Here is a 24499-nt window from a genome sequence, read left to right on the forward strand (position 1 = left end):
CAGAATTTAGAGGTCAACATCGACAGTTGACTAGATTGTTAACACCAAAAGAAAGAGCTGGTCTTGGGACAGATGCGTTACTTCAGAGCTTTGAGGACATCCAAGGTTAAATATTATTATTCGATTAAATGTGTTTAATTTAAAGCTTATTCTTATCTAAAAGAATAATTTCAGGATTAGGTGATGATCAAAAGGATCTTGATTGGGAAAGATTAAAACGAAAATTCGAAGATGGTTTGTCACCTGCAGAGACAAAGGTGATTGAAAAACTAAAGAATCAAATAGCAGATGCGAAGAATCCTACGTCCATGGCTGCAGAATTTAGAAGATATAGTGAATTGATGAAAAGGGAGAGAATTAAAAGGGATCTTCGGAGTGAACGTGAAGCTCTCTTATCTGCTTTTAGTCACCTTATAGGTAATATGAATCATTGTTAGTTAACTGATTTTAAACTAAAGGTAACTAAACTTAGATATTTCTAACATTTTTCAGAATCATGTAAAGCTGGACCTGATACAGAAACTCTTCTAGATACTCCACCAATTTTACAAGAAATTCAAACAGCAAGGGCATCTGAATTAAAGTTAGAATGTTTGCAAAAATTAGGGAAGGAATTGTTGTCTGATTTGCCTAGTTATGAAGAAGTTTCTGAAAAAGTGATTGCTGCTTCGAAGGATGCTGAAATAAAACGTCAACAACTAGTAGATTTATGGGTATTAATTAATTTGTATACCTCATTTTTATATGATGATCCAATATTGTAAGAGATTAATCTTTTGTTCTAAAGGTTTCTGAAACTATGGAGGCAATATCTAATAAGGAGCTATCTTTAGGAACAAACTCATCAGTGGTTGAACTGACTGGAACAAGCATGATGAGAGTTAATTATGATCCAAAGTTAACCAGCCTAATCCGAGAAGCAAGAGCTTTAGCAGGTCAAGGTGTGGAATTACCAAGAGAAGTCAAAGATTTGGTAGAACGAGCCAGTTCTTTAGCAAGTCGAGCCAGAGCTCTTCAGCAAATTGCGAATTTCCACAACACCATAGGAGACCGTATGGTTCCATCACAGCGACCTTTAATGTTATCAGCTGCCTTAGAACTTGCTCGAGCTGTTCAAGAACAATCTGGAGTTGTCTGGTCTGATCCTTATGCTGTTGACGCTTATACTGCTCGATTGAATCGTCTGGTGATTATAGAAAATCCCAATATCGCTTAATTCTATTATTTGATTAAATTAAAATTATAGTCGCCCTTTTTAGGTCAAACTCTTTGCTCAGCAGAATGCCGAACTTGCTGCCAAACATTCCGCTTTAAGGGATTTGGTGTCAAATTTGTTGAAAGGTGATGCTGTTACCTTAGCAGTGAACCAAAACACCTGGAAAGATATATTGAAAAGCATGCGATCAATTGTTGATTCTGTGGATGCTGAGTATGGAAACACGAAAGTTTGGAAATTGCACTGGGATCGTCAGTTGCTGAAAGCTTTGGGTGTTGCTTACAGGTCAGAACTTTTAAACAAAACTCGAATTTATTTCTGATCATTTCGTTCTTACGTGAATCATTTTGTCACCAACAGAGCTGCCCTACCAACACTGCTAAAGAAGTTACCAGAGATCAAAATAGAGCTGACATTTCGTTATGGATCTCTGCAATGGAGACCACCACTTGAAGAAACTCGTGCTAAACTTTACTCTGGAATTCGTCGATTTCTAGCAATTCCAACAATTTTCAGAGGTGTTGGGAATAACGCTGATGCAGAATTTCATACCTTAGTTCAAAGATCTGCCTATCTCTATGGAGCAGTGTACAAACAAGCTGAAAATGTTCTCAACGCTCTGGAAGATCTTCGATGTAAATGGATACCTCTTGCTGCACCAGCTAAGATTGACGCTGGAAAACAGTAAGCATTTTTTTCTAAATCATGTAAACCTATTGTTATTTTTCTTAACTTATTATTTTCAGACTTAAAGGAAGAAGTCCACATGAGTGGGAAAGATCTTTCAAAGAAGCGAAGCAGTGGGCACAGGAAGTTGGAAAACTAAGAGGTAGCGATGTCAAGATTTGGTGCATTGTTGTTGATACAGCAACTGCTCGAAATGATTTAGAATCAGCATCTCGAAGATATTGGGAAAGAATGTCTTCTGATTTACGTACAGAAGCATCATCGAGATTGGTAGCCATTGTAGAATTCTTATCATCATCCGCTAGAGAATTGGACAAAAGGCCCCATAATATTGAGGAAATCGGTTTGGCTTATGAAGCTTACTCTCGGATCCAGGAAGAAGCTCAAGCAACTGCTCAAGAATTTGAAGCCGTAACTGGGCTTTCTAGAGTTTTGGCTGCTTGGACAAGAGAAAAGTTAGAAGGTAACTTTCGTTTTGTTTCATTCTTGATAGATCAATAATGTTTATATATTGTATTCTTATCATACTCTTCCAGGAATCAGTGGTGCACATGCGGTATGGGAAAGTCTGACAGAGCGATTGGAAAGACATCAAGCAGTTATGACTCGTCAAGTAGAGGATGCTAAAGTGAATCTTCGTCACCGAGCGATAGCCCTACGCGATGATAGAGAAAGGTGGGAAAGCAAATGGTTATCTAAGCCTGAAGATATTACTCTCGATTGGCTTAATTCCATGAAGGAACGATGGGCAACTCTGAAGGAACTAAAGGATTCCCTTAAGTCTGATTGTCAAAGGATAAGTCTTGAACTAAATGAAATTCTTGAAGAAGATTCAGATAGTTTCGAAACTTTGGAAGCTCAACTCGAAGCTGAGGAGTTGAATTGCAGGTTCCAGTCAGAGTTTTTTGATGAGTTAAAGAAGCAAGAAGATGAGGAGTGGTCTATCGCTAGAAGGAGACTTCCCAGACTTCATGATTGGTTAGATTCTTGGGAGGCAAGACTCCAGTTGCATACCAAGAATACAAAAATAAGTGAAAACAAAATTCAAGAAGACATTGCTAGTAATGAATCTTTTGTTAAGAAAAAAATCAGGGAGATTAGGAAAGGGATTGAGTGGATCCAGTTTCTTAAGGGAGATGATTTGGCAGAAGAACATTGGGCGGAGTTAAAACCAATTTTGAAATTGAAAAATATAATTAATCCTAGGGATATCACCCTAGGACACTTACTGAGATGTTATAAAGAAATTGAAGAAAATGCAGAACATGTTAAGGAAGTTGTCAGGCGAGCTGCCGCTGAAAGTGGAATTCGTCAAGCTCTGATTGAGCTTGAAACGTGGGAAGGGTCAACAGCATTTCCACTGCAAGGATCAACTGACAGCAAAAATGTTAAAATTTATTTAATTGGAGAATATGGTCCTCTTTTGGCAAGAGCTGGTGAACTGAGACTTTTGTTAGAAGGAGCTAAAGGTGCATCAGGTTATGAGAGGTTTGCATCCCGAGCTGCTAGATGTGAAGCTGCTCTCTACGAGTTAGAAGAAAGAATAAAAGTACTCAGCATACTTCAAAGAAAATGGGTTTATCTAGAACCAATCTACGCAGGAGGGGCTTCACCAAACGATTCTGGTAGGTGGTTAAGAGCTGACAAGGAGTTCAGATATATGATGAATGAGATAGTTAAAGATCCCAGAATACCTTCTCTGAGAAAGCTTCCGCTACCAGCTCTTACGAATTTAAAAGACCTTTTAGACAGATGTCAAAGAAGTCTTGATGAGTTCTTAGAAGAAAAAAGATCATCATACCCACGATTATACTTTTTGAGTGATGAGGATCTGCTGGAATTAGTATCGGGAACAGGAAAAGGCCTTGAAGCTCAACTGCCCAAACTGTATCAAGGTGTTGGTTCAATCGAGAGGGAAAAGAACACGATAAAAAGTATTATCTCTCCTGAAGGTGAAATTCTGAAACTGCCGCAACCTGTTGATACGACTGATTCTCTTCCACAATGGTTGACAAATCTTGAAGAAGGAATGAGGAACGCTTTGCGTCAAAATCTCTCTAAGTGTATTTCTGACTCTGGCGCAGGTCCTTCATCTTACCCAGCTCAAATCCTACTCCTTTCTGGACGAATCCTCTTCACAGAGAGATGTGAAGCTGCTATGAAGGAAGGAAAGAATTCAGTGAAGAAGCTTGTGGAATACTTGGAAAATCAAAGAGCAAAGTACAGAGGTTTGGAAGATGTTGGAGATAAACTGACAGCTTTAAAGGTGCGGTGCCTTCTTTTGGATACAGTTCATCATCTCCAAGTAACTAGAACTATTCTTGGAATCATTACGGACAAAGAAAGTGTTGCTTGGACATGGAGCAGGCAACTAAGAAGCTATAGAAGAGGGAATGGAGCAGTTATCAGATGTGCTGGATCAGAATTTCCTTATCGCTTTGAATATCAAGGAGCTGCTCTTAGCCTGGTTCGAACTCCTTTGACTGAAAGATGTTTCTTAGCACTAACCCAGGCTATGAAACTTGGTCTTGGTGGAAGTCCTACTGGTCCAGCTGGTACTGGAAAGACTGAGAGTGTTAAAGCTTTGGGCGCAATTTTAGGTCGTCTTGTTATCGTCTTCAATTGTGATGAAGGCATGGATGCTGGAAGTATGCGTCGAATTCTGGGAGGTCTTGCACAAGCTGGTGCTTGGGGTTGCTTCGATGAGTTTAATCGCCTCGAGGAAGAAACGTTGAGTGCTGTAGCGATGCTAGTGAGACCACTTCAAGAAGCCGTTAGAGACGGATTAAAAACCGTAGCTTTAGGTAATCAAAATGTTACTCTGGATCCACATTGCTCTATTTTTATTACGATGAATCCTGCCAGTAGTGATTATGGTGGTCGACATAAGTTACCGGATTCATTGGCTCGATTGTTTAGGCCGATTGGAATGGCTCATCCTGATAAGACTAACATCGTCCGGGCCATGCTAGAGTGTGCGGGTTTTCTAGAGGCTTCTAGTTTGGCTAATCAGCTGGTTCAGACGATGGATATTGCAGAAAAGTTGTTGTCAAAACAGCCGCATTATGATTGGGGCCTTAGAGCCTTAAGGTCGGTTTTAGATGCTATTTCATCTCATGGTAAATTCGCAGATATGAATGAAAGTACCAGGTAAGAGGGAAAAAATTAATTTCAAATCTCTTCTTTTCTTTGTTTGATATAAACTTTGTTTCAGACTACTAATTGGTATCAAGACATCTACACTACCTAAGCTAACTGAACAAGACACGTCCAAGTTTCTTGCTTTATTAAATGACGTATTTCCAAAAATGAACCTATCTTTGGCTGATTCAACAGAGAGGCCAGATTTGCAGATTAGCTTAATGGAACTTTGTGAATCGCGGGGCTTGCAAGAAGATCTAGTGAGCAGATGTATCCAGTTGAATGATCAGTTACGAAGTCGAACTGGTGTCGCGATAGTTGGACCACAAGGAAGTGGAAAGACTTTGGTAAGGACGATGTTAGCTGAAGCTTTAGCAAAATTAGGAGAAACAGTTAAACAATTTATAGTTTATCCTGGAGCAGTTACAAAGTCTAAGCTCTTAGGAAAAGTTGATCCTCAAACGAGGGAATGGAAAGAGGGTTTATTGGCAAATGCAGTATCATCAGCTGGCGAACAATCAACGTGGATTGTTTTAAATGGTGATGTAGAACCTGGATGGGCAGAGGCTTTAAACTCTGCCTTAGATGATAATCGTATACTGACACTTCCGAACGGTGTTGGTATGAGACTTGGAAGTGGTACTCGTTTCATTTTCGAGACTCATAAACTTGATGCAGCAAGTCCTGCAACAGTCTCGCGACTTGGAGTTCTGCACCTGGGGTCGATATCTATTTCTAATATAATTACAGCCAATCTTCTGGAAGGTCTTTCAACAATTGCTAAGGATATCGCTAATACCCACTTGTGTAATGGAATTCAAGAGGTTTTGAAGATCAATAAGGAATATTCCTCAGCATCTGGTTTGATCAATGGTGCTCTACCTCATTTAAAAAAGGCTCATACCCAAACTTCGGGTACTTACGCACTTTTAGCTTCTCTATGCAGTCAAATAGAAGATTCACAAAGGAAAGATCAGCTAGCTCGGTTGATTTATCAGTGGACAGATTGTTGGTGTCCTAATCCAAAGAACCCATTTTCTGTTTTGTATATTCCAGAAACGGATCATTTGGAACCTTTAGGACACTCCACCAAATCAAAAACAACTGATGCTGGGCCAGTCTATATTTCTGGGTCTAATCAAAGAGCCATAGCAATAGTTTTGCCTTGGATAGAAAGCAACCGATCGGTTTTAATTCGTGGGCCGGATGGATGTGGAAAAACTTCTCTGATAGCGGTAATCTCATTATCTATTAGAGATAGTGCTGGTGAATCCTTGTCTGTAATAAAAGGGTCTTCTCTTTATGGTTCTCGAGACCTAATTGCAAGAATTAAAAGGGCTTGCGTTCAGGTGGAGTCATCCTCACAAGGGAGAACTTATCGACCTAGAAATGGTTCTCGATTAATATTGATTCTAGAAGACTTACACTTAGCATCTAAGGAATTACAAGAACTTGTCAGAGAATTACTCCAAGAAGGAGGATTTCATGAAGATGACTTAGAGTTTGCCAGTGTTCCTTTAACCGTTGTCTGCACAGGAGACTCACGCACTAAAGTTCACCCAAGGTTGAATGCTCTATTGATGACACATTATCTACCTCGTCAAACAAACGAGGACATGATATCCATTGTTGAACTGCACCTGCGAAGTGCTTTAAAACGTGATGATGTTATGGTTCAATCCTGGGTCACTAGAATAGCTCCAGCAATGGTGAAAGCATTTGAAACGATATGTCCTCAAAAAGAATCATCTTCAATATGGTCCTATAAGGATTTAGCCATTTGGTCAGATTCAATGAGATATTATCCAATTGCTGAAAATGAAGATGCTATTACATCTCATCTCTTGTTCTCAGGACGGCAACTGTTTCAACCAAGATTAAATGCGACAGATTTACAACGTTGGGAATCTGTTATAGCTTCTAGGGTACCAAATATTAAGAATACGGATGATGTTTATGTTTGGAAAGCAGGAACTGTTGGATTGACACCCATGGAGCGAGAATTGTGGAAGAATGAGATAGAAGGAGCTGCTGCTAGATGTGCAAGGCAAGGGGAACCTTTGCAGGCTGCAATTTCATCACATCTTTTGCAAGTAGCTGCTGGAATCAGCTGGGCATTGGGAAATGAACAACGTGGAATTATTCTCTTAGGTCGACCTGGTGCTGGTCGAAAATCTGCAGTCAAATTAGTCAGCACCTACTCTTCAATGCATATAGTGTCTTTTGGACCAGGTAGAGGTAGAGGAGCGATCAAAGCAGCCGTTCAGTCAGCCGCAATAGATGGGGATTCAACAATACTTCTATTGGAAGAACATCACATCAGGGAAGAGGGTTTGGCCATTCTTGCTAATGCTGTCATATCTCAAGGAGAAATTCCCGGATTGCTGACTGCAGAAGAACTGGATGGTCTAGTTGCTCCATTAGCTGAACTAGCAAGAACGGAAGATTTTTCTGGAACATTAGAGCAGTATTTTTATCATCGATTACGAACTCTCCTGCGAGTGATAGTTGTCCTAGATGTTAATGACATAAATGCTTCTTGGTTGAGTCGATCAAGTCTTCTGCGACATTGCATATTTGTTGGTCAGGGACCAGGGAAAGAATGGTGGTCCTCGGAGGTTTCATTAAATGAATTGGCAATATATCATAGTGGAGGTGAGAATGCGGCACAGGAGAAATCATCTGGCGTGCAGGATGTTATTAAAGTTCATTTGCAAGCACCTCATAAACAGCAAGCTCCTGCGAGATTTTTAGCTTCCCTAAATATTTGGACGCATCTTCGTGAAAAGTGGACGAAGGAAATCAAGGAGAAGCTTCAAAGTCTCGAAGCTGGGATAAGTAGACTGAAAGAGGCTGGAGATCGAGTTTCTAAGTTAGAGGAGGAAGCTGGCAAGCAGCGAGAAGAATTGGAAGTGGAAAAAGGACGTGCTAACGCAGCTTTGGAGCAAATTACTGCAACAATGCGAGGAACTACTGGCCAAAGGGGAGAGATGACGACCTTGAAAGCTGAAACGGAACGAGAGAGTGCAGAGTTGGCACGTCGAAAATCTGATATTGAAGGTGAACTAGGTAAAGTGAAGCCACTGGTTGAACAAGCTGCTCAAGCAGTTGCTGGAATTGGCACTGATGCACTCTCGGAAGTTCGATCGTTGAGGGCACCACCAGCTCCAGTTAGGGATGTTCTTGAAGGAGTTCTAAGATTGATGGGAATTAGAGACACTTCCTGGAACAGTATGAAGATTTTCTTGGCTAAAAGAGGAGTTAAGGATGAAATAAGATCATGGGATGCAAGACGCAGTACACCCGCGAGTCTAGAAGCTGTTGATAAGTTGATAAAGGAACGTCCTGACAGCTTTGAAGAAAAGACTGCGAAGCGAGCTTCTGTTGCAGCTGCTCCATTAGCTGCTTGGGTTTTGGCAAATCTTCAGTATGGACAAATTCTGCAACAGGTTGCTCCTTTAGAAACAGAGCAGAGAGTGTTGGCAGGGCGTCTAGCAGCTGCTGAAGCTGAACTTGGAAGATTGGCTGAAGGTCTTAACACTGTGGAGAGCAAAGTAGCTCAACTTCAAGAACAATTAGCAGCTCATTCGAGAGGAGCTGCTGCCTTACAATTAAGAACCGAAGCTACTGAAGCTAGTTTAGCAATTGCGAGAACACTTCTTCAGAAACTGGATTCTGAACACAGTGACTGGCAAAAGCAATTTGAAGTATTGTCTGCAAGGAAAATGATTTTGGGTGCTGAAGCAGCGAATGCGGCTTCACTTTTGGTTTATCAAGATCCCAGTAAAGATGATCATTGGAGAAGGTCCGTTTTGGATCTTTTGATTGATGAAAGGGAGCGTCTTCTCTGGAGAGCTCAGGGGCTGCCAGTTGATACAGGAAGTTTAGTCGGAGCAGCTTGTGCGTTAAAAGGACCTCTTGTACCTATGTTTATGGATTCTTCTGGAGTAGCTGTTTCTTGGTTAAGATCGAATGTGGGATCTAAACTGGAAGTTACAAAACCTGATGATACTAAATTCGTAATGACGGTAGAACTAGCAGTTCGATTTGGAAAACCACTTTTGGTAGAGGAAATAGTAGAAATACCTTCTATCTTGCTTCCACTTCTTCGACGAAGACCTTTACGACTAGGTGACAGAGTTTTACCAGCGCAGGAGGGTTTTCAGTTATTCCTAGCCACTAGGAGAGATCTCCTTGATGAAATATCAAACTCAGATGATGCGGTTTTATTTAAAATCACTCTTGGTGCTGGAACCAGAAGCCTAGCAGAAAAATTCATTGAAAAAGTAATCCTAAAGGAGACTCCTGAGATACAAGCTCAGCGAAGGGAAGCTTTAGAGCGTGAAGAGAAATTATCTGGTGAAAGGGATGCTGCGAGATTAGATCTCTTGACTCAATTGGGAGCTGCAAGGGGCCAAGATCTTCTAGAGGAATCACAGGGACCTCAAGGTGGATTGCTATCATCTCTTGAAGCTACCCAATCTAAGGCTAAGGAGATTGCTCTTGCACTCGAAAAAAGTCGTCACAGTTTTGAAGATGTTACAAGAAGAATGAAAGAACATGAAAAACTAGCTAAGTTCGCTGCAAGCTTCTTCAAAACTGTCAAGTTTTTGAGTTCCTTGAGTCCTCTTTATGTGTTTTCGAATGAAGCTTTGACTGATATTTACCTTGAAACGGAGAAAGATAGAAACTCGTTAAAATCAGATGATAAAGTTGAGAGAGATAAATACCTAGAAAAAAGGTAAGTTGTTTGATGTGTAAGAACTATGGGGTAAGTTCTTTTCTTGATGAATATTCATATTTTTCAGTCTCGTAGCACTGACGCTTCATCATTGCACCAAAGCTGCATACAGAAAACACAGGCTTCCATTGGCTCTGCATTTAGCTTTATCAGTAACTCCAGTTTCCGAAGCTGAACGAAATTTACTTTTGAATGGAGGAGGCCTGGCTGCAGGGAGTACGGCAGATTTTAAAACACCTGAGTGGATTCCTGAGGAGAGGAAACCAGCTGTTAGGGCTCTTACATCCACTCTACCTCAGGTAAAATTATTATTGTAGACGAAGGTTACTCTTAAAATGAGAATGGATATTTAACTTTCTTATATTGTAGATAGCGTCAAAGATGAAAGCAGTTTGGTTCGAGGATATATCTCACATTTACGCTGATAATACTGTAAGCCCCTTTGAGAAGGTTTTAGTCATCCAGGCTCTTCGTCCTGATCATCTTCATACGGCTCTATCTAAATGGGCATCTGAACAGTTGGGTTAGTTCCATTTTTGATTACAATTATTAGTTATGTCATCAAATATCTAATACCAACAATGTTCTAGGTGTTCGAAGTTTAGCACCACCAGCCTGGACTTTAAAAATGGTAGCAGAAAATTCAGGAACCTATCCGGTATTACTTTTGTTGTCTCCAGGAGCAGATCCTGGTCCAGAATTAAATGGACTGGCTTCGAATCACGTGGCTCAGTCTACAGGATTTATCGAAATATCTTTAGGTTTGGGTCAGGTGGCTCAAGCTGAAGCTGCTCTTGAAGCTGCTTGTAAGAGCGGAAGCTGGATCTTACTGAGTAACCTCCAGTTGGCTCTAAACTGGCTTCCTCGTTTGGACAGTCTTTTACGCTCGCCAATGTGTACGACTCAGAAAAATCCTAGTACCAGAATATGGCTCACGACCGAAGAATGTACTGGATTTTATTCAGGCCTTGCTGGCCTTTGTTTTAAGTTGGCTTACGAACCTCCGGAAGGAGTTAAAAGAAATGTGAGACGATCGCTTCAACAACTTCAACGGCGACAGTCAGAGCTTGGAAATGTGAAGAAGACGATTCTTCTTTCTTGGCTTCATGCTATTCTTCAAGAAAGAAGAAAATTTGTTCCCCAGGGTTGGATTAAAGAATACGAATGGTCTGAAGCTGATCTTGAAGCAGCTTGTGAACTAGTAGTAAAGACATCATCTGGAGATCATGATGATTGGGAAGCAGGAAGGGGTCTTCTGGATGTTGCAGTTTATGGAGGGCGTATGCAAGATGATTATGATATGCGAGCTCTGAGAGCAATTTTAAGAAACGTTTGGTCAAAGGAAGTCTATAAAGGTCGTCGACAACTAGGTGGTCTTCTCAACATTCAGGAAGCGGCACTCGGAGACCCCATACGTGCTGTTGATCGTCTTAATGAACTTGAGGCTCCTCAGGAATATTTTGGATTACCTGCCAATGCTCACAGGATTTGGGAAAAATCTGCATCTGAAAGAGCCTTAGTATTATTGAAAGGTAAGTCCAAATATTATCTCTTCATTTAGATAGAAAATTTAAATACTTTTTCGCAGATATTGTGATGAGAGCCCATTGTACGAAAGAAGACAGAACAGACCGAAAGATGGAAACAAAAATTGAGAGGGATTTGAAGAACTTGATAGATCAGACACTATCTAAAATCTTAAAGAGTAGTCCTGATGAAAGTAAAAATCCATTGGAAAGTTACTTTAAAGATGAGAGACGTCTGACTACAAGATTGTTGGAAATCATTCAGGGAAATATGGATTCTCTGCGCTCGAAAGGCGCTCAGGTCCCTAAAGGTTGGATCTCTGAATGGGCATCAGGTCCAATGGAAATTGTACCATTTGTGAATGCATTATTATCTAGGCATCAAGCCTTACATTTGCTAGGTTCTGATCTTCCTCCAAGGGTTAATCTCTTCTGGTTTGCACGCCCTAGAGCATTTCTGGCTGCATTGAAACAATACACAGCAAGAGAATCAGGACATCCTATAGAAAATCTTCGTCTTCGAGCTAACTGGTCTGAAGGATCAAAAATGGATGATTGGAAAACTTCAATCGTTATTGATGGTCTCCTCTTAACAGGTATTGAAGCATTTATGAATGTGATCCTAGTCTTTTTATTTTGTCTAAAAATATGATTTCAACAGGTGCAGCAGTAAAGCAAGGCATTCTGAAGGAACTTGCAACCGATGATGCACCAGTTGTGGCAGTTCCAAGCTGTCAAATTGCATACCTACCTTTGGAAAATCTGGAGAATCTGGGAGAAGAAAATTGGAAGATGGATATAGAGTTACAGTCTGAAAATAAGAATTGTTTGGAGGTTCCTGTATATACAGATTCTCAAAGAAATTTACTGATATGTTCACTTCCGGTTGGGTATCCTAAAGATGAGAGAGACACTTGGCTTCGTCGAGGGATAGCTTTCCACTTAAGATCGTCTTAAAAAGCAACTTTCTGGTATTAAATATTTAGTGGGGAATGAGATATAATTTGAAAGGTTTTGAATGAAACACTCATTTGCTATCGTAAAGTGCTTTATTCTCGTAAAATTTAATAAACTTTAGAGACGAATTTTGTTAATTGAAGAAAATATAGCGGTTTAATATCGTAGTAACTATAACGAGTACCATAAATAGATATATAATACGAAGTACGTTGAGATTCCATTGGAAAGTACCGAGTCAATTTGTCGCCCAGCGAGTCTCGCCTTTCCGACAAACTTTGAATGATCGATGATAAAATTTCCAAATCCAAGATTCCCTGCTGCTGAAAATTTCAAATTTTACAGCTTCAGAAAATCTGGATCTTAAAATGACAATGATACTAAACTCTAAAAAGAATTTGCGATAATGAACGAATGGACTTGGTCCTAATCACAAAATTGCAACGATAGTGAACAATAGTCATAACATTGATAACAATAACTATATTAATAGAACTAGATGAATCGCTTTAATGATTCTACTCGAAAAGATACAGGACGTCTCTCTCTTTTTTATTACATTATACAATAATCTCGACAAGCAATAAAAACAGCATTAATAAAAGCGAATTGCGTCAGTTTCGTGTAATTGGTTCTGTTTTATTTCCAGCAGATTTGTCCATTTTGTGAAAAATATTTTTTTTATGAAATTCGGCGTTAAAGGCGTTTGGTGAAACGCGACGCTGTAATTTTAGGTCGAAAAACAGAGAGTAGAAAAGAAGTGGTCAAACTCTAAGAAGAGTAGAATAATATTTTTCTATAGTAATCAAAAAGGACAATAATTGTAATATATTAACATGGCACTGATGCCAGAATAATCGCAATCTTTTATGAAGATATATTTATAATTGTATCAACAGGCCGCGTATTAAAATACGTGGTGCACATAAGAATTATTAGCTAAGCTTCATTTACATTCATATCCTTTTTATTTTGGTGTTGCAGTAAAGAGTCATATAGAAATAGAAGGAACTCGCTTTACCTCCGGATTTTTCTTTCGCAAATTGCTCAAGGATGTTTTCTTAGTTCTTGACATTAATATTATGTTCTTTGATATTGATCTCCTTGCCGAAAGCGAGTCTTAGAAACGTGAAAAAAAATTAAAAATATATCACAGTGGGTGTCGAGCGGGTTGATCCAAACCCGTAACAATTGTCTTCTCTCTCACTTTCCCTTTCTCACAATCATTCGCGCATGATGCATTAATTTTCTGACCGAGATTTTCGAAAATTTTCTGAAAAGTTCCAGACTTTCCGATACTCGCTCGTCACCCCCTTGGAGTTCTCATTTTGTGAGGGACGAGCTACAGTTGCATTCTAAAGTCGTGGAAGCACTAATTTTTTTTCTTTAAATCAAGCACTCCGAGAAAATCACATGCAGAGTATTTTGAAATGAATTCAATTTTCTAAAATAAATATAATTTGTATGTACAATTTCCTACAATTGGCTAAACTCAATAATTACATGGATTCAACGAAAATTTATTTGTCTACCTAGCTCGTCCCTGGTTCCTTACCCTGTAAAAAGAATGAATAGTGTGGGGCGTTTTATATTTTGAAAAAGCTAAACTATCGCTGAATAAATCAAATTTTGGAAGGCAAGTAGATAAAATTCTCATCCCATTTGAAAGTATTGTCCGCGCATCTCAAAAGTATAAAATTTTCCAGAATTAAAAATCAATTTAAATGTAAGCCAAATTATCAATAATAAGAAAATAAAACTTTTCCTATTTCAATTTTTGTTTGCCAAACGTTTATTTTTAATAATAAGAGCGAAATATCGAATAAAAGTTTTTCTCTGATTTAATTAAGTTTTAAAACATAAATCGTTCTAACTCGACAAAATATTATTAAAATGTGTTCAAATTTATAGGACTTATTAAAAATACTATAGCGATGCTTAAAAATTTATGGAAAAGTTGAAAATCGCTTATTGTTTAATAATATCTAATTGGAAAATGATGTAAGTCCATCATAGTGTTTTCTTGGTTTCGCCGTTAAAAATTATCCAGGTAGCTTCGAGTTTCCAACAACTTCCAGCGAGTGATTTGTTCAAAAATGTTAAATGAAGTTTTTTTGAAAATTTCGGATCGATTCGTTATAAATTGACTGAGATATTCATGTTTGGAAAAAGTACTCGACGTCTCTCCGCCCCTTTTGCGTTAACTAATGGGTCGCGAGAACTGTTCCCGTCACGCGCCCCTCTCGCGCGGGCAGACGTCGACTTATTTTTCAAATATGAATATCTTAGTCAATTTCTAACGAATCGATGTGAGATTTTCGAAAAAACATTATTTACTATTTTCAAACAAATCACTCACTGAAAGTTGTTTGATACTCGAAGTTACCTAGATACTTTTGACCAGCGAAACCAAGAAAACACCATGTTCGACTTACCTCATTTTCCAATTAGATACTATTTTACAATAAGCGATTTTAAAATTTTCCATGAATTCTTAGGCATCGCTATAGTATTTTGAATGAAAAAAAAACTTAATTAAATCAGAGAGAAGCTTTCATTCGATATTTCGCTTTTATTATTGTTTGACAACAAAAATTTCGAGTAGATAACAATTTTATTTCCTTATTCTCTATAATTCTACATTTTCTAAATTGATTTTTCAGATTTGAAAATTTTCTACTTTTGAGATGTGCGGACGATACTTTTACGCGTGTTCGAACGTCGGGCTGGTTTTCGTAGCCGGCGGCTCAACTTCAAAATTTTGAAATTTGACTATTTGAAGTTGGAGCGTTCACATTTCAAGCATGCAGAATGGGTACCAGTTAAAATTAAATTAAACCTACCTGAAATATTCTTTGATATTGTGAAAAAACTTTAATTGACTTCGTACAATATCGAAAAATTTCCTAATATAAATTTTTAGAAATCGAGCCTTTAAATTTGAAACCTTGAACGGAAATAAATTTCGGAAGATTAATTCACGGCACTAGTCCTTGATTGTAAAACGCTTTAGCGCTAGAACCAAGATCTCGGAACCCTTGCTTTCAAAGTATAGGTTTCGAAGTTTCAAGCATTTGGCCACGCCCCTTCACTGTTAAGTCTCGAATTCTATACTTTCGGATCAGAGACCGAGACTTGAAATCACGTAAAAATTGTTACTATAAAATCACGCGCTTCCGTGAAATAATCTCTTTTGGAAAATTTTACGTTTAAATATTCGACATTGCACAATTAAAAATAAGAAATTGATGAAATTTCTTAATGAAAATCTTCCAAAAGGAAAAATTATTTAATTAAACTCGTAAAAATGTAGAAAAATGTTTATTTAAATATTCTAAATGTATTATATAATATATTATGCACAATTCAAAAAGAAGTAATTTAAGCAGAAGATTTTCAGATTGTTATATTCTAATAAAAAATCAAAAATAAAATTAATTTGAATCGTGTAAAATGAGATAATTTCAAATTAAGGTTGTTCTCTAAACAACCAAGTCTCTGGAATAAAAGTTTTATATGATTTTAAGAATTATATTGATAATATCAGTCACGTCCTATGAAAGAAAAAACATCAATTTTAAAGAAAAAAGTTTAAAAGTTAAAAAAAAAATGATTGCAATAAAAGTTATACGTTTGAAAAATGTACATTTAAAAAAACATTTTAACAATTCCACCCATAGTGTTATTTTTAAAGATTGGAGACAGTAGAGTTGTAGAGAATATTTTTTCTGGGAAATAAAGACACCATTTATTAAAGTTCAACTAATTTTCAAAAATTGGTAAGAAAAGAAAGTATGAAAAAATTAAATTGCCAAGAACTTTGTTAGACTAAATGTTTTTTTAAGTTGAAAAATTTTTTATTAAAAATAATTTTTTAAATTGAAAAAGCACCATCAGCAATATTATTTGAATTCTTAAAACCATAGAAAAAATATGTTTTTCAGTCATCAGAAACTAGGAATTTAAAGAGTGAATCATTAGGAACTGACCAATTTAAATTTTTGCAATTTCGGAATTGAATAAATTTTTCATTACAATCTTGTGAACTAGTTCAAATTTAGGTGATTCTGTGTATTTAAAAGCTCTAATATTCAATTAAAATTTGACTTTCTCGTCCAGTTAACCAAGTTTCATGTATCCACTGTCCGAATCCATTTTAAATCAGGCACGTTTTACACTTCAAATCGCAGAATCTCTTAGTGACGAAATATGTTGTTCTTTAGAGAAAATTAGATGACACATATTTTTCGATTTGAAAAAAGAAAGAAATTAAACGTGGGTAACAAATCTTTGATTTTTGACCTTTATTTTTGGAAAATGCACAACATTTTTTAAAACTCTTAGATTTTTACTTAATTAAGATGTTCCAATTTTCATATAAGATTTTCGTGGGGTTTGACATCCTTTTTTAAATTTTTCGGAGATTTTCTTAAAATCGAATTTTTGCATTTTTCTCAGAAAAAACCAAAGATAAAAAAAAATAAGATAAAAGGTTACACATATAGAAAAGTTCTCAAAAAATTCCTTTTGCAGTTTGCGGAACTACTAACTTTTTTATTTTTTGCAATTTTATGTGGGCTAAATCATTTTTGTAGTCGGGAGAATTATTTTCTCTGCAAAATTATTAAAAAATGTTTCTTCTAAAAGAACCAAGATATCGCAAAAGAGCAGGAGGAATTTTTCGGAAAAATTTTCTAGATTTGCAAACTTTTATGTTTTTTTTATTGAGAGACCATAAGACTCTTTCCAAACAATTTGTATCTTCTATTGTAATATGAAAATTTTTCGAAAGATTTTAGAAGAGGGCAGTAGACTCCGACAGAATCTAAAAAGAAAATTGAAGCTTCTGATTTAGATCCACAAATATAGCATTTTAAAGAAAAAATTTTCATTTTTTCAAATAGACGTCAAAATTCATATACTAGTAATTTCATGGAATTTTTTGTTTGATTTGAAAAAACACGTGTCTTCTAATGTCCTCTAATGTCCTCTAAAAAACACCCATTTCTCTGTTTTCATATGGATTCGGTCGGCTGAAGTTTGCCCTTTCTCATCAATAAAACAACCGACACTAAAATGAATAAAGAAATTCAGATTGGATGCGTTGCAAAATTAGCAAAAGGCACCAGAGACCCGAAGGGAAAGAAAATTAATTTCACTTTCGAATAATCTAAAGCACAGTTTAAATTACAAAGATGCTTCAGATCTAGAAGGAATTTCTTTTCTTTTAAATAGGAGTTCAGAAGGACGAGGTGAACCCCAGCGTGCCCAGAGAACGGAACGCCCTTGGCCATTTTGTTCAGTTATAGCTCTAGGACATATACTCATCCTTCTTTACATTTGTTTACAATTTCACATAGTACTCCACAGTAAACCCCAGGAATAAATTTTATCTTTACATTTTATAAAAATGCTGCAGTACGTTCATCTGACGCGAGATAAAATTTATCCGACGAAAGATAAGATTTATCTGACCAAAGATAAAATTTATCTGTCGCAAAGATTTATTTGACTTATGTGACGTGTCAAACGGCTGTGTCTAGGTTCACCAAAAAAATGTCCTCCATAAATTCGAAAATCCTCGCGGTATTTATTTTTTAAATCGTCTCATATTCTTCTAATGATATTAACTAAAAAATTATTCACCTAGGCTTACAAAATAGATAGGCTGAATTTGGTTAGTTTACGGAGATATTTTTTGCTTTTGTGTTTGAAACTAGACGCAGCCGTTTGATATATCGCATATGTCAAATAAATATTTACGTATAATAAATTTCATCTTTCGTTAGATAGATTTCATATTTCGTCAGATAAATTTTATCTTTCGTATCAGATAAACATGTTGCAGCGTTTTTATCCTATTTAAAGATATAATGTATTCCTGGGGTTCACTGTGTCGTCATTCTTTTTATCTTTTTACACATGCGTCGAAAAATTAAGACTTAAAAGCTGTGTGCAGAAACCCGTGTGCATATCGTGCATTATGTTGCCGCACGCAGCTTTTAATTAGTATTTTTTTACCGCATGTAGCAGTGTAGAAAGATAAAGAGTGTCGACTTCTATGAGAAATTGTGAATAAATGCGAGAAAGAATAAAACAATCAACCCGCTAGGGAATTTATTCATTAGGAGGCCATTCATAAAATACGTGGTACATTTTTCAGGAACTTCTGCCCCCTCCCCCCCGCGTTATACTGTTTTCATTGGTCTTAAAATGGAAAATGATATTTCGGTAGCCCCCTTCTTCCTAAACTTATCACGTATTTTGTGAATAACCCCTAGGCCCTGTCTATAATGGGATATGTTCGCTGATGCACGACGCCTACTTTCCATTTTATGTTAGCACACGGATGAAGCGCACTCGTTGCGTCATGCGTCCGGGAACGTATCCTATTGTAGCCAGCGCCGTAGAGAATGTTCGTATTAAAAAGCGAACCAACGTAAAAGGTAAGATTGTCGGTTCGCTAGAAAAACTCAACGAAATACGAAAACTAATTAGGAGAGGCCTCGGCGCGAAAATCGTGATTGTCCCCAATTTATTGCTCTAGAACTTAAAAAGAAGATCGACGCGCCGAAATCTCGTCCTCAGGAAGGCAATACTGTGTTTTTTACTTTTCTTCTCTCTTTCTCTCTCACAAACATTTTTTCCAGTTTACATAAATTATTAAAGTAGTTTTGCTTTCTCTAAGCAAAAATACAAGCACACATTCGAATAATAATCATCCCTCAGGTGGTATCTAGCTACTAATCGTTAGTATTATGTATGTGGACCGTAGAAGGCATTTTTCGTTAAGTACTCGAAAAATTCGATGAATAAATGGTCTCTACTTGAGAACCATTACTCGAATTTACAGGATAGAGTCAAGCGAAAAATAAACATTCTTTTGAACCAAAGTCTCCTCAGTGAAAAGTTTCATTTGTTTCTTATGGTTTAAACTGGCCTTCGAAAAAAGTATTAATTGAAATCGTCACGTTTCAAATTAAACAATTTTCAAACTGGAATCTGGAAAAACTTTAACCCGGGATCTTAACAATGTTTAGAATTTTTTAATTGAAAGAGTCGAAATTCACAAATGCAATTGAAAGCTTTCGAAGCAAAAAAATTAAGAGTTGGAAGCCTTAGGAAATTACTCATTTTTAACTCGCTATGCAGGATTTTAAAAAAATCTATAAATTTCAACATTTTTTGTTTCATTAACCAAAACATATTGATCAATTGATTTCCAATTTCAAACAAACGAATAACTTTTCACGAGTGAATTTTTTGATTTCTAAAATTTTCGTTTTTCAACCCACACTAGTGACAGTATACAGTTTAATTATACATGCGTCTAGTATCTCGCAACTGTGTTATAATATACAGTGACAGCCACAGCAAAGTCTCGAAATTCGTAGAGACAAGACCCCAATTAGGCTGATATAATATTTTAAATATATTTATAATTCGATATGATGCTTTGTTCCTATTATAGTGACTTTTTTAAAAGTTACAGTTATTCACAATGAACCGCATACATTCCAGACGCATCCGCACCACAAAAGTCAAGTGGTTATTAACTGAAAATAGAAAAAAGCCTTCATCTAAAACCCAAGGTTTCATTTTCTCAGTAGAAAATTTTTCGAACATGAAAAATGACGTTTGTGTGCCAACCATTTTCTGAAATCTATCGTGCCATTGGAAATTATGCTAATTAGAGTAATTAATGATAGTGTGGCGATGCACTTTGAAAGAAAAAACACCCGTTCTACGTTCGTTGGCCTTACGTTAAAGATAATTAGCATGAATATTTAGAGTCTGGATTTCTTCAATTTGTCACAAAACAAATAATTTTTTATTTATTTATAGGACTGAGTATCTCATCGATACCTTAGGCTGATGATAGCACTTGATTAATTAATAGTAGCAATAGTAGTAACAGTAGTAGCGATAGACCGCCTCTAAGAACTAATTGGTGTTAGTACGTTGATCCCCTTTTTCATTTTGGTACCGAATATCATAACTCTTAATTACGACTAGCGAATAGACATATGTAAATTGTATACCTATCGTTCGTTAGGATACACCTCTAAATTTCCAGATGCAATAATACTTTTCTCCCTCCAGCCACTAACGAAATTTTACCCTCGAAGTGACCAACGAACTTTTCCTAAATCCCTACCTAGCAGGATTAAAAAAATCAGCCATAAAAAAAAATCTCAGCGGATTTTGATATAGACTAGATGAATGTCTAACGACTCATCCTCATACCTGTTTCACGGCAAGATCACACGCACGGTCTTGTCCTCATTCAGGAAAACCTATTGGGTTGGCAAATAAGTCTATTCGATTTTTTGTAGACAACTGATTATTATTTATTGCATAAAGAACAAAATTTAATTAGGTAATTTCAAATTCTCTGTATGATCTCCGTCTACATTTTTAACAACTTCATTATACCGCATTCGCAAAAAGTCTGGGGCTTTTTGTTGAGAACCCGATTTAGGTGATTTTCGACAATCTCCTCTTTAGTGAAGATTTTTCCATTCAGGGAATTTTGTAACGATCGGAATAAATGAAAAATAGAGGGTGCTATGTCATATCAATATGGAGAATGAGGAAGAACATCATTGTCAAGGCCTAACCTTTTTTTCAGGTAGCTTTTTTCCTTGAATTGAAATACCTGCACTCATGTGGAGAGGATCAAAAATCAACTGAATCGGTTTTTGTATTCGAAAAGCCCCAGACTTTTTATGAACTCTGAATAATAAAGTTGAAGAAAATATCGCAAAAGGTCATACAGGGTAATGGAAATTACGTAATCGATTAAACTTTGTTTTCTCAATGCAAATAATAATGATCTACTGTCTACCAAAAACTGTACAGACTTATTTTCCCATCCAATATGCACATGAATTAATAATAACCTTGGTTTGAAGAGACCTCCTTATTTGCTAGTGATTAAAAATTTCTTTGAAATACTTCTCTCGAAATATACACAGAAACTCACAGTCCTTTGAAACACTTCTAGCAGGAAAGCAAGACCAACGTGATAGTGTAAGTTTTATGATCAAATTGTACGTATAGTAGTTTTTTTACAAAAAAAATGTTAAAAGTTTAAAAAATGACAGGTAGGACAGTAAGGAAAAGACTAGAGAGGTAAAAGTGCGCTGGTGATCGTGTATAGGATCACGCCGTGAAGCAGATATGAGGACGAGTCGCAGACTGCTCCTTCATCAGAGTCAGCTGAGCTTTTTTTATGACGAGTTGCAGCTCACAAAAATCGAGAGTCGCCGATTTTTGTATTTTAAATTAGGGGCTAATAAATCCATAAAGTCTCGTGACGAAGAATTTTCAAACTTTGAAATTTATCCCAAACCGGGACAAACCTGCAAGTGTATCATTACCCCAATTTAGGGACATTTCTTTTTGGAGAAACTCTTAGGCAAAGATTAGTTCTTCGTTGTGAATTTAACTGACATTGTGTCGGGCTTAAGATTCTCGCTGAGAGTTAATTTCTGAAATAAGTTGTGAATCTTAAGAGGAAACATGTACGATTTATGTTATTGAAATACGTGTATGCGTTATACGTAGTTCGTTAGCGATTGAAAAATTACCAAGTTCGTCTTCTCTCTGTACGAGATTATCTATAATGAGACCACTGCCTTACCGAGAGGCTAAAAGAGCCTTTGAAACGTGTTTAAAGATTCGGATTATCACGTGTGTTTACCACTCTTGAATTAAATTGCGACGAACGCTGAAAAATTCGAAAATCTTAATTGAACCTATTCTTCATGGCCGTTTTCGGTTTACGCCTGCGCGTACATTTCTCGAGGTCATGTAGGATTATCCATGTCCTCCGTTACCAGCTGAAATTGTTCCTGACCTGAAAAAATCATGATATAAGTTTATTAAATAATTTAATATAATTAGTTATCTCTGGGATAAATACACGTACTATAAAGGTAGTCCGCGAGTTCACTATCGTCAGCCATCAAAGCTTCGTGTCTTGGTGTATTGCCTTTTCGATCTTGAATAGTCAAATTTGCACCACTTGCTACGAGCATACAGCAAATTGAACGGAATTTATTTTGAGCTGCTTTGTGAAGTGCAGTCTGCCCTCTGAAAAAATATTTGATATAAAACAACTAGCATTAACTGACCACGTGAATGAAACGGTTACGCAAATGCGTTACCGTAAAGTCACTAGGTAATGACCGTTGCGTTCACTGGGAGCGCTACAGAATCTTTCATCCTTTTTCATATTTATTCACAAATTCACACGGAACTGAAAACTTTTTTTTAACTTTTTACAGCTCACAGCATTTCTCAGTGGATCAGGGCGCAAGCGGTTGCGATAGTCGTCTTGGAAGGGCCGAAATGTGCTAGTACTCACTCAAGTATTTTGCGCAATAGCATGCATAATGAAAACGGTTTAAACAGCCCTGGCTATATACGTTTCGATCCCCCCGAATTCAATTCAAGGTTATTTGAGGGCAACCCCTGACACTGGACTGAAAGCGAGACTTTGGTGTGTATTCTTGTGTTCACGAATTAAGAAATTCCATTGATTTCAGTGAAATGTAAATAAATCTAGAGGACTTTAAGAGAAATGGGACGAATTAGATGAAGTGCATAGCAATTTAAGGGAATTCAAAAAATCAAATAAATTGAAAAATATTTAAAATATTTAAAAATTCATTAAATCCAGTGAGTTTTAAATAATTTTAGAAATAATTAAAGGCATTCATAATAACTTAATGTGATAAGTAAGATTTGAAAGTGAGTTTAAAAGACTTCTAGATAAATTAAACGCAAATTAAAAAAAAAATCAATGTATTGAGTAGAATTCAGGAAATTTTGCGGAATTCAAAGGAATTCAGGTTGATGTAATAAGATTTCTAGGTGAATTAAAAATGAATTGAAATAAGTCACCAAAAATATTTGAAAATCTCTTCAAAGTTTTGAAACACCTATAAAATCCCGCGCTACTTGTGAATAAATTCTTTGAAATCGATTAAGACATAAAATCCCGTTAAATTCTATGAAATCTGATGATATTTCCTGAAACCCTGATATATATTAACATGATTTTAAACCCTAAAATCATTAAAATCCTCGGAAATATTTATAAAGCCTTAAAATCTTTAAAATATCTTACAAAATTTTGAACTACCTTAAAATCGCTAAAATCTTCGAAAATATTTTTTTAAACTATACATGTTTTAAATAGCTTTATAAATTCTGAACTGCCTCAAAATCATTAATATGCTTAAAAATCCCTTCAAATTTTTCAAAAGCTTTTAAAAATGTCTCGGAATCTTTTAAAATGCCTTGAAATATTTCAAATCCCTTGAAATCCCTTCAAGTTATTAAAATACTTTGAAAATTCCTTTGAATCTTTTTTAAATTCCCTCAATTATTTCAAATCTTAGAAACTTTTTTAATTTCTTGAGAATGCCCTGGAATCTTTCGAATACGCTAAAATATTTCAGATCGTTTGAAATTCCTTCAAATTATTGAAATTAATATAAAAATTCCCTCAAATATGTAAAATCCCTTGAAACTTTTTGAACTTCTTAAAAATGCCTTCTAATCTTATGAATGCCCTAAAATATTTTAAATCCTTTGGAATCTCTTCAATTGAAATAAATAGAAAATTCCTTGAAATATTTTTGAATTCCCTTTAATATTTTAAATCGATTGCAAATTTTTTAAAGATGTTGAAATTTTTAAAACACACCATAGAATAGCCTTGAAATTTCTTTAAGTTATTCAAATCCGTTAAAAATTTACAAACTTTTTTAAATAACCTAGAACATTTTAAAAAAATCAACAAAAAATTCAATAATAGGTATAGATCTGGATTCAACAGTGGTTTAGCCATTTTTTCTCTAAATTCTTCACTTTTCCCTGATTTCCAGGTTTTCCCTGGCCTCCGAAAATCCTATAATAGAAGTATACAACAAGATTGCTATGTACATAATTTGTAATGATGAATACATTTTTAAGTCAATAAAATGAACATTTTGTTAATTTGAGCAGTATTGGTTTTATAATTGCATTCTGTATTTGATTATGTTTCAAACCGAACAATTATTCAAGTAGAATTTAATCAATTTGAAATAATTTTAATGTGCGAATCTCAAATTGAAATGTGTATTTTACTTTTGAACAATTTATAATTAAATTATTCAATTAATCATTATTTTTTACTTGTGAAAATTTCTTAAATAGAACAATTTTTAAAAGGTA

General features: G+C 36.1%; 2 protein-coding genes across 2 annotated transcripts in view; one reads left to right on the forward strand and one right to left on the reverse strand.

Annotated features, from left to right (window-relative positions):
- LOC117173507 (cytoplasmic dynein 2 heavy chain 1) overlaps positions 1-13416 on the forward strand; it is a 43646-nt gene extending 30230 nt beyond the window's left edge. Inside the window, 14 exon segments of the mRNA XM_033362128.1 lie at positions 13-132; positions 181-417; positions 493-713; positions 788-1186; positions 1260-1501; positions 1577-1900; positions 1963-2366; positions 2440-5053; positions 5118-9785; positions 9853-10084; positions 10155-10308; positions 10376-11317; positions 11374-11907; positions 11973-13416. Coding sequence (XP_033218019.1) covers positions 13-132; positions 181-417; positions 493-713; positions 788-1186; positions 1260-1501; positions 1577-1900; positions 1963-2366; positions 2440-5053; positions 5118-9785; positions 9853-10084; positions 10155-10308; positions 10376-11317; positions 11374-11907; positions 11973-12268 — 11387 coding nt within the window. The 3' untranslated portion in view covers positions 12269-13416.
- A 2759-nt stretch (positions 13417-16175) lies between these two features.
- LOC117173508 (eye-specific diacylglycerol kinase) overlaps positions 16176-24499 on the reverse strand; it is a 43168-nt gene continuing 34844 nt past the window's right edge. The window contains exons 10-11 of the mRNA XM_033362129.1: positions 22203-22366; positions 16176-22130 (exon numbers count right to left, since the gene is read on the reverse strand). Of these exons, the coding sequence (XP_033218020.1) occupies positions 22081-22130; positions 22203-22366 (214 nt within the window). The 3' untranslated portion in view covers positions 16176-22080. The remainder of the gene's footprint in view (positions 22131-22202; positions 22367-24499) is intronic.

Source organism: Belonocnema kinseyi, chromosome 5 (assembly GCF_010883055.1).
Source record: "Belonocnema kinseyi isolate 2016_QV_RU_SX_M_011 chromosome 5, B_treatae_v1, whole genome shotgun sequence".
Classification (NCBI taxonomy): Eukaryota; Metazoa; Arthropoda; class Insecta; order Hymenoptera; family Cynipidae; genus Belonocnema; species Belonocnema kinseyi.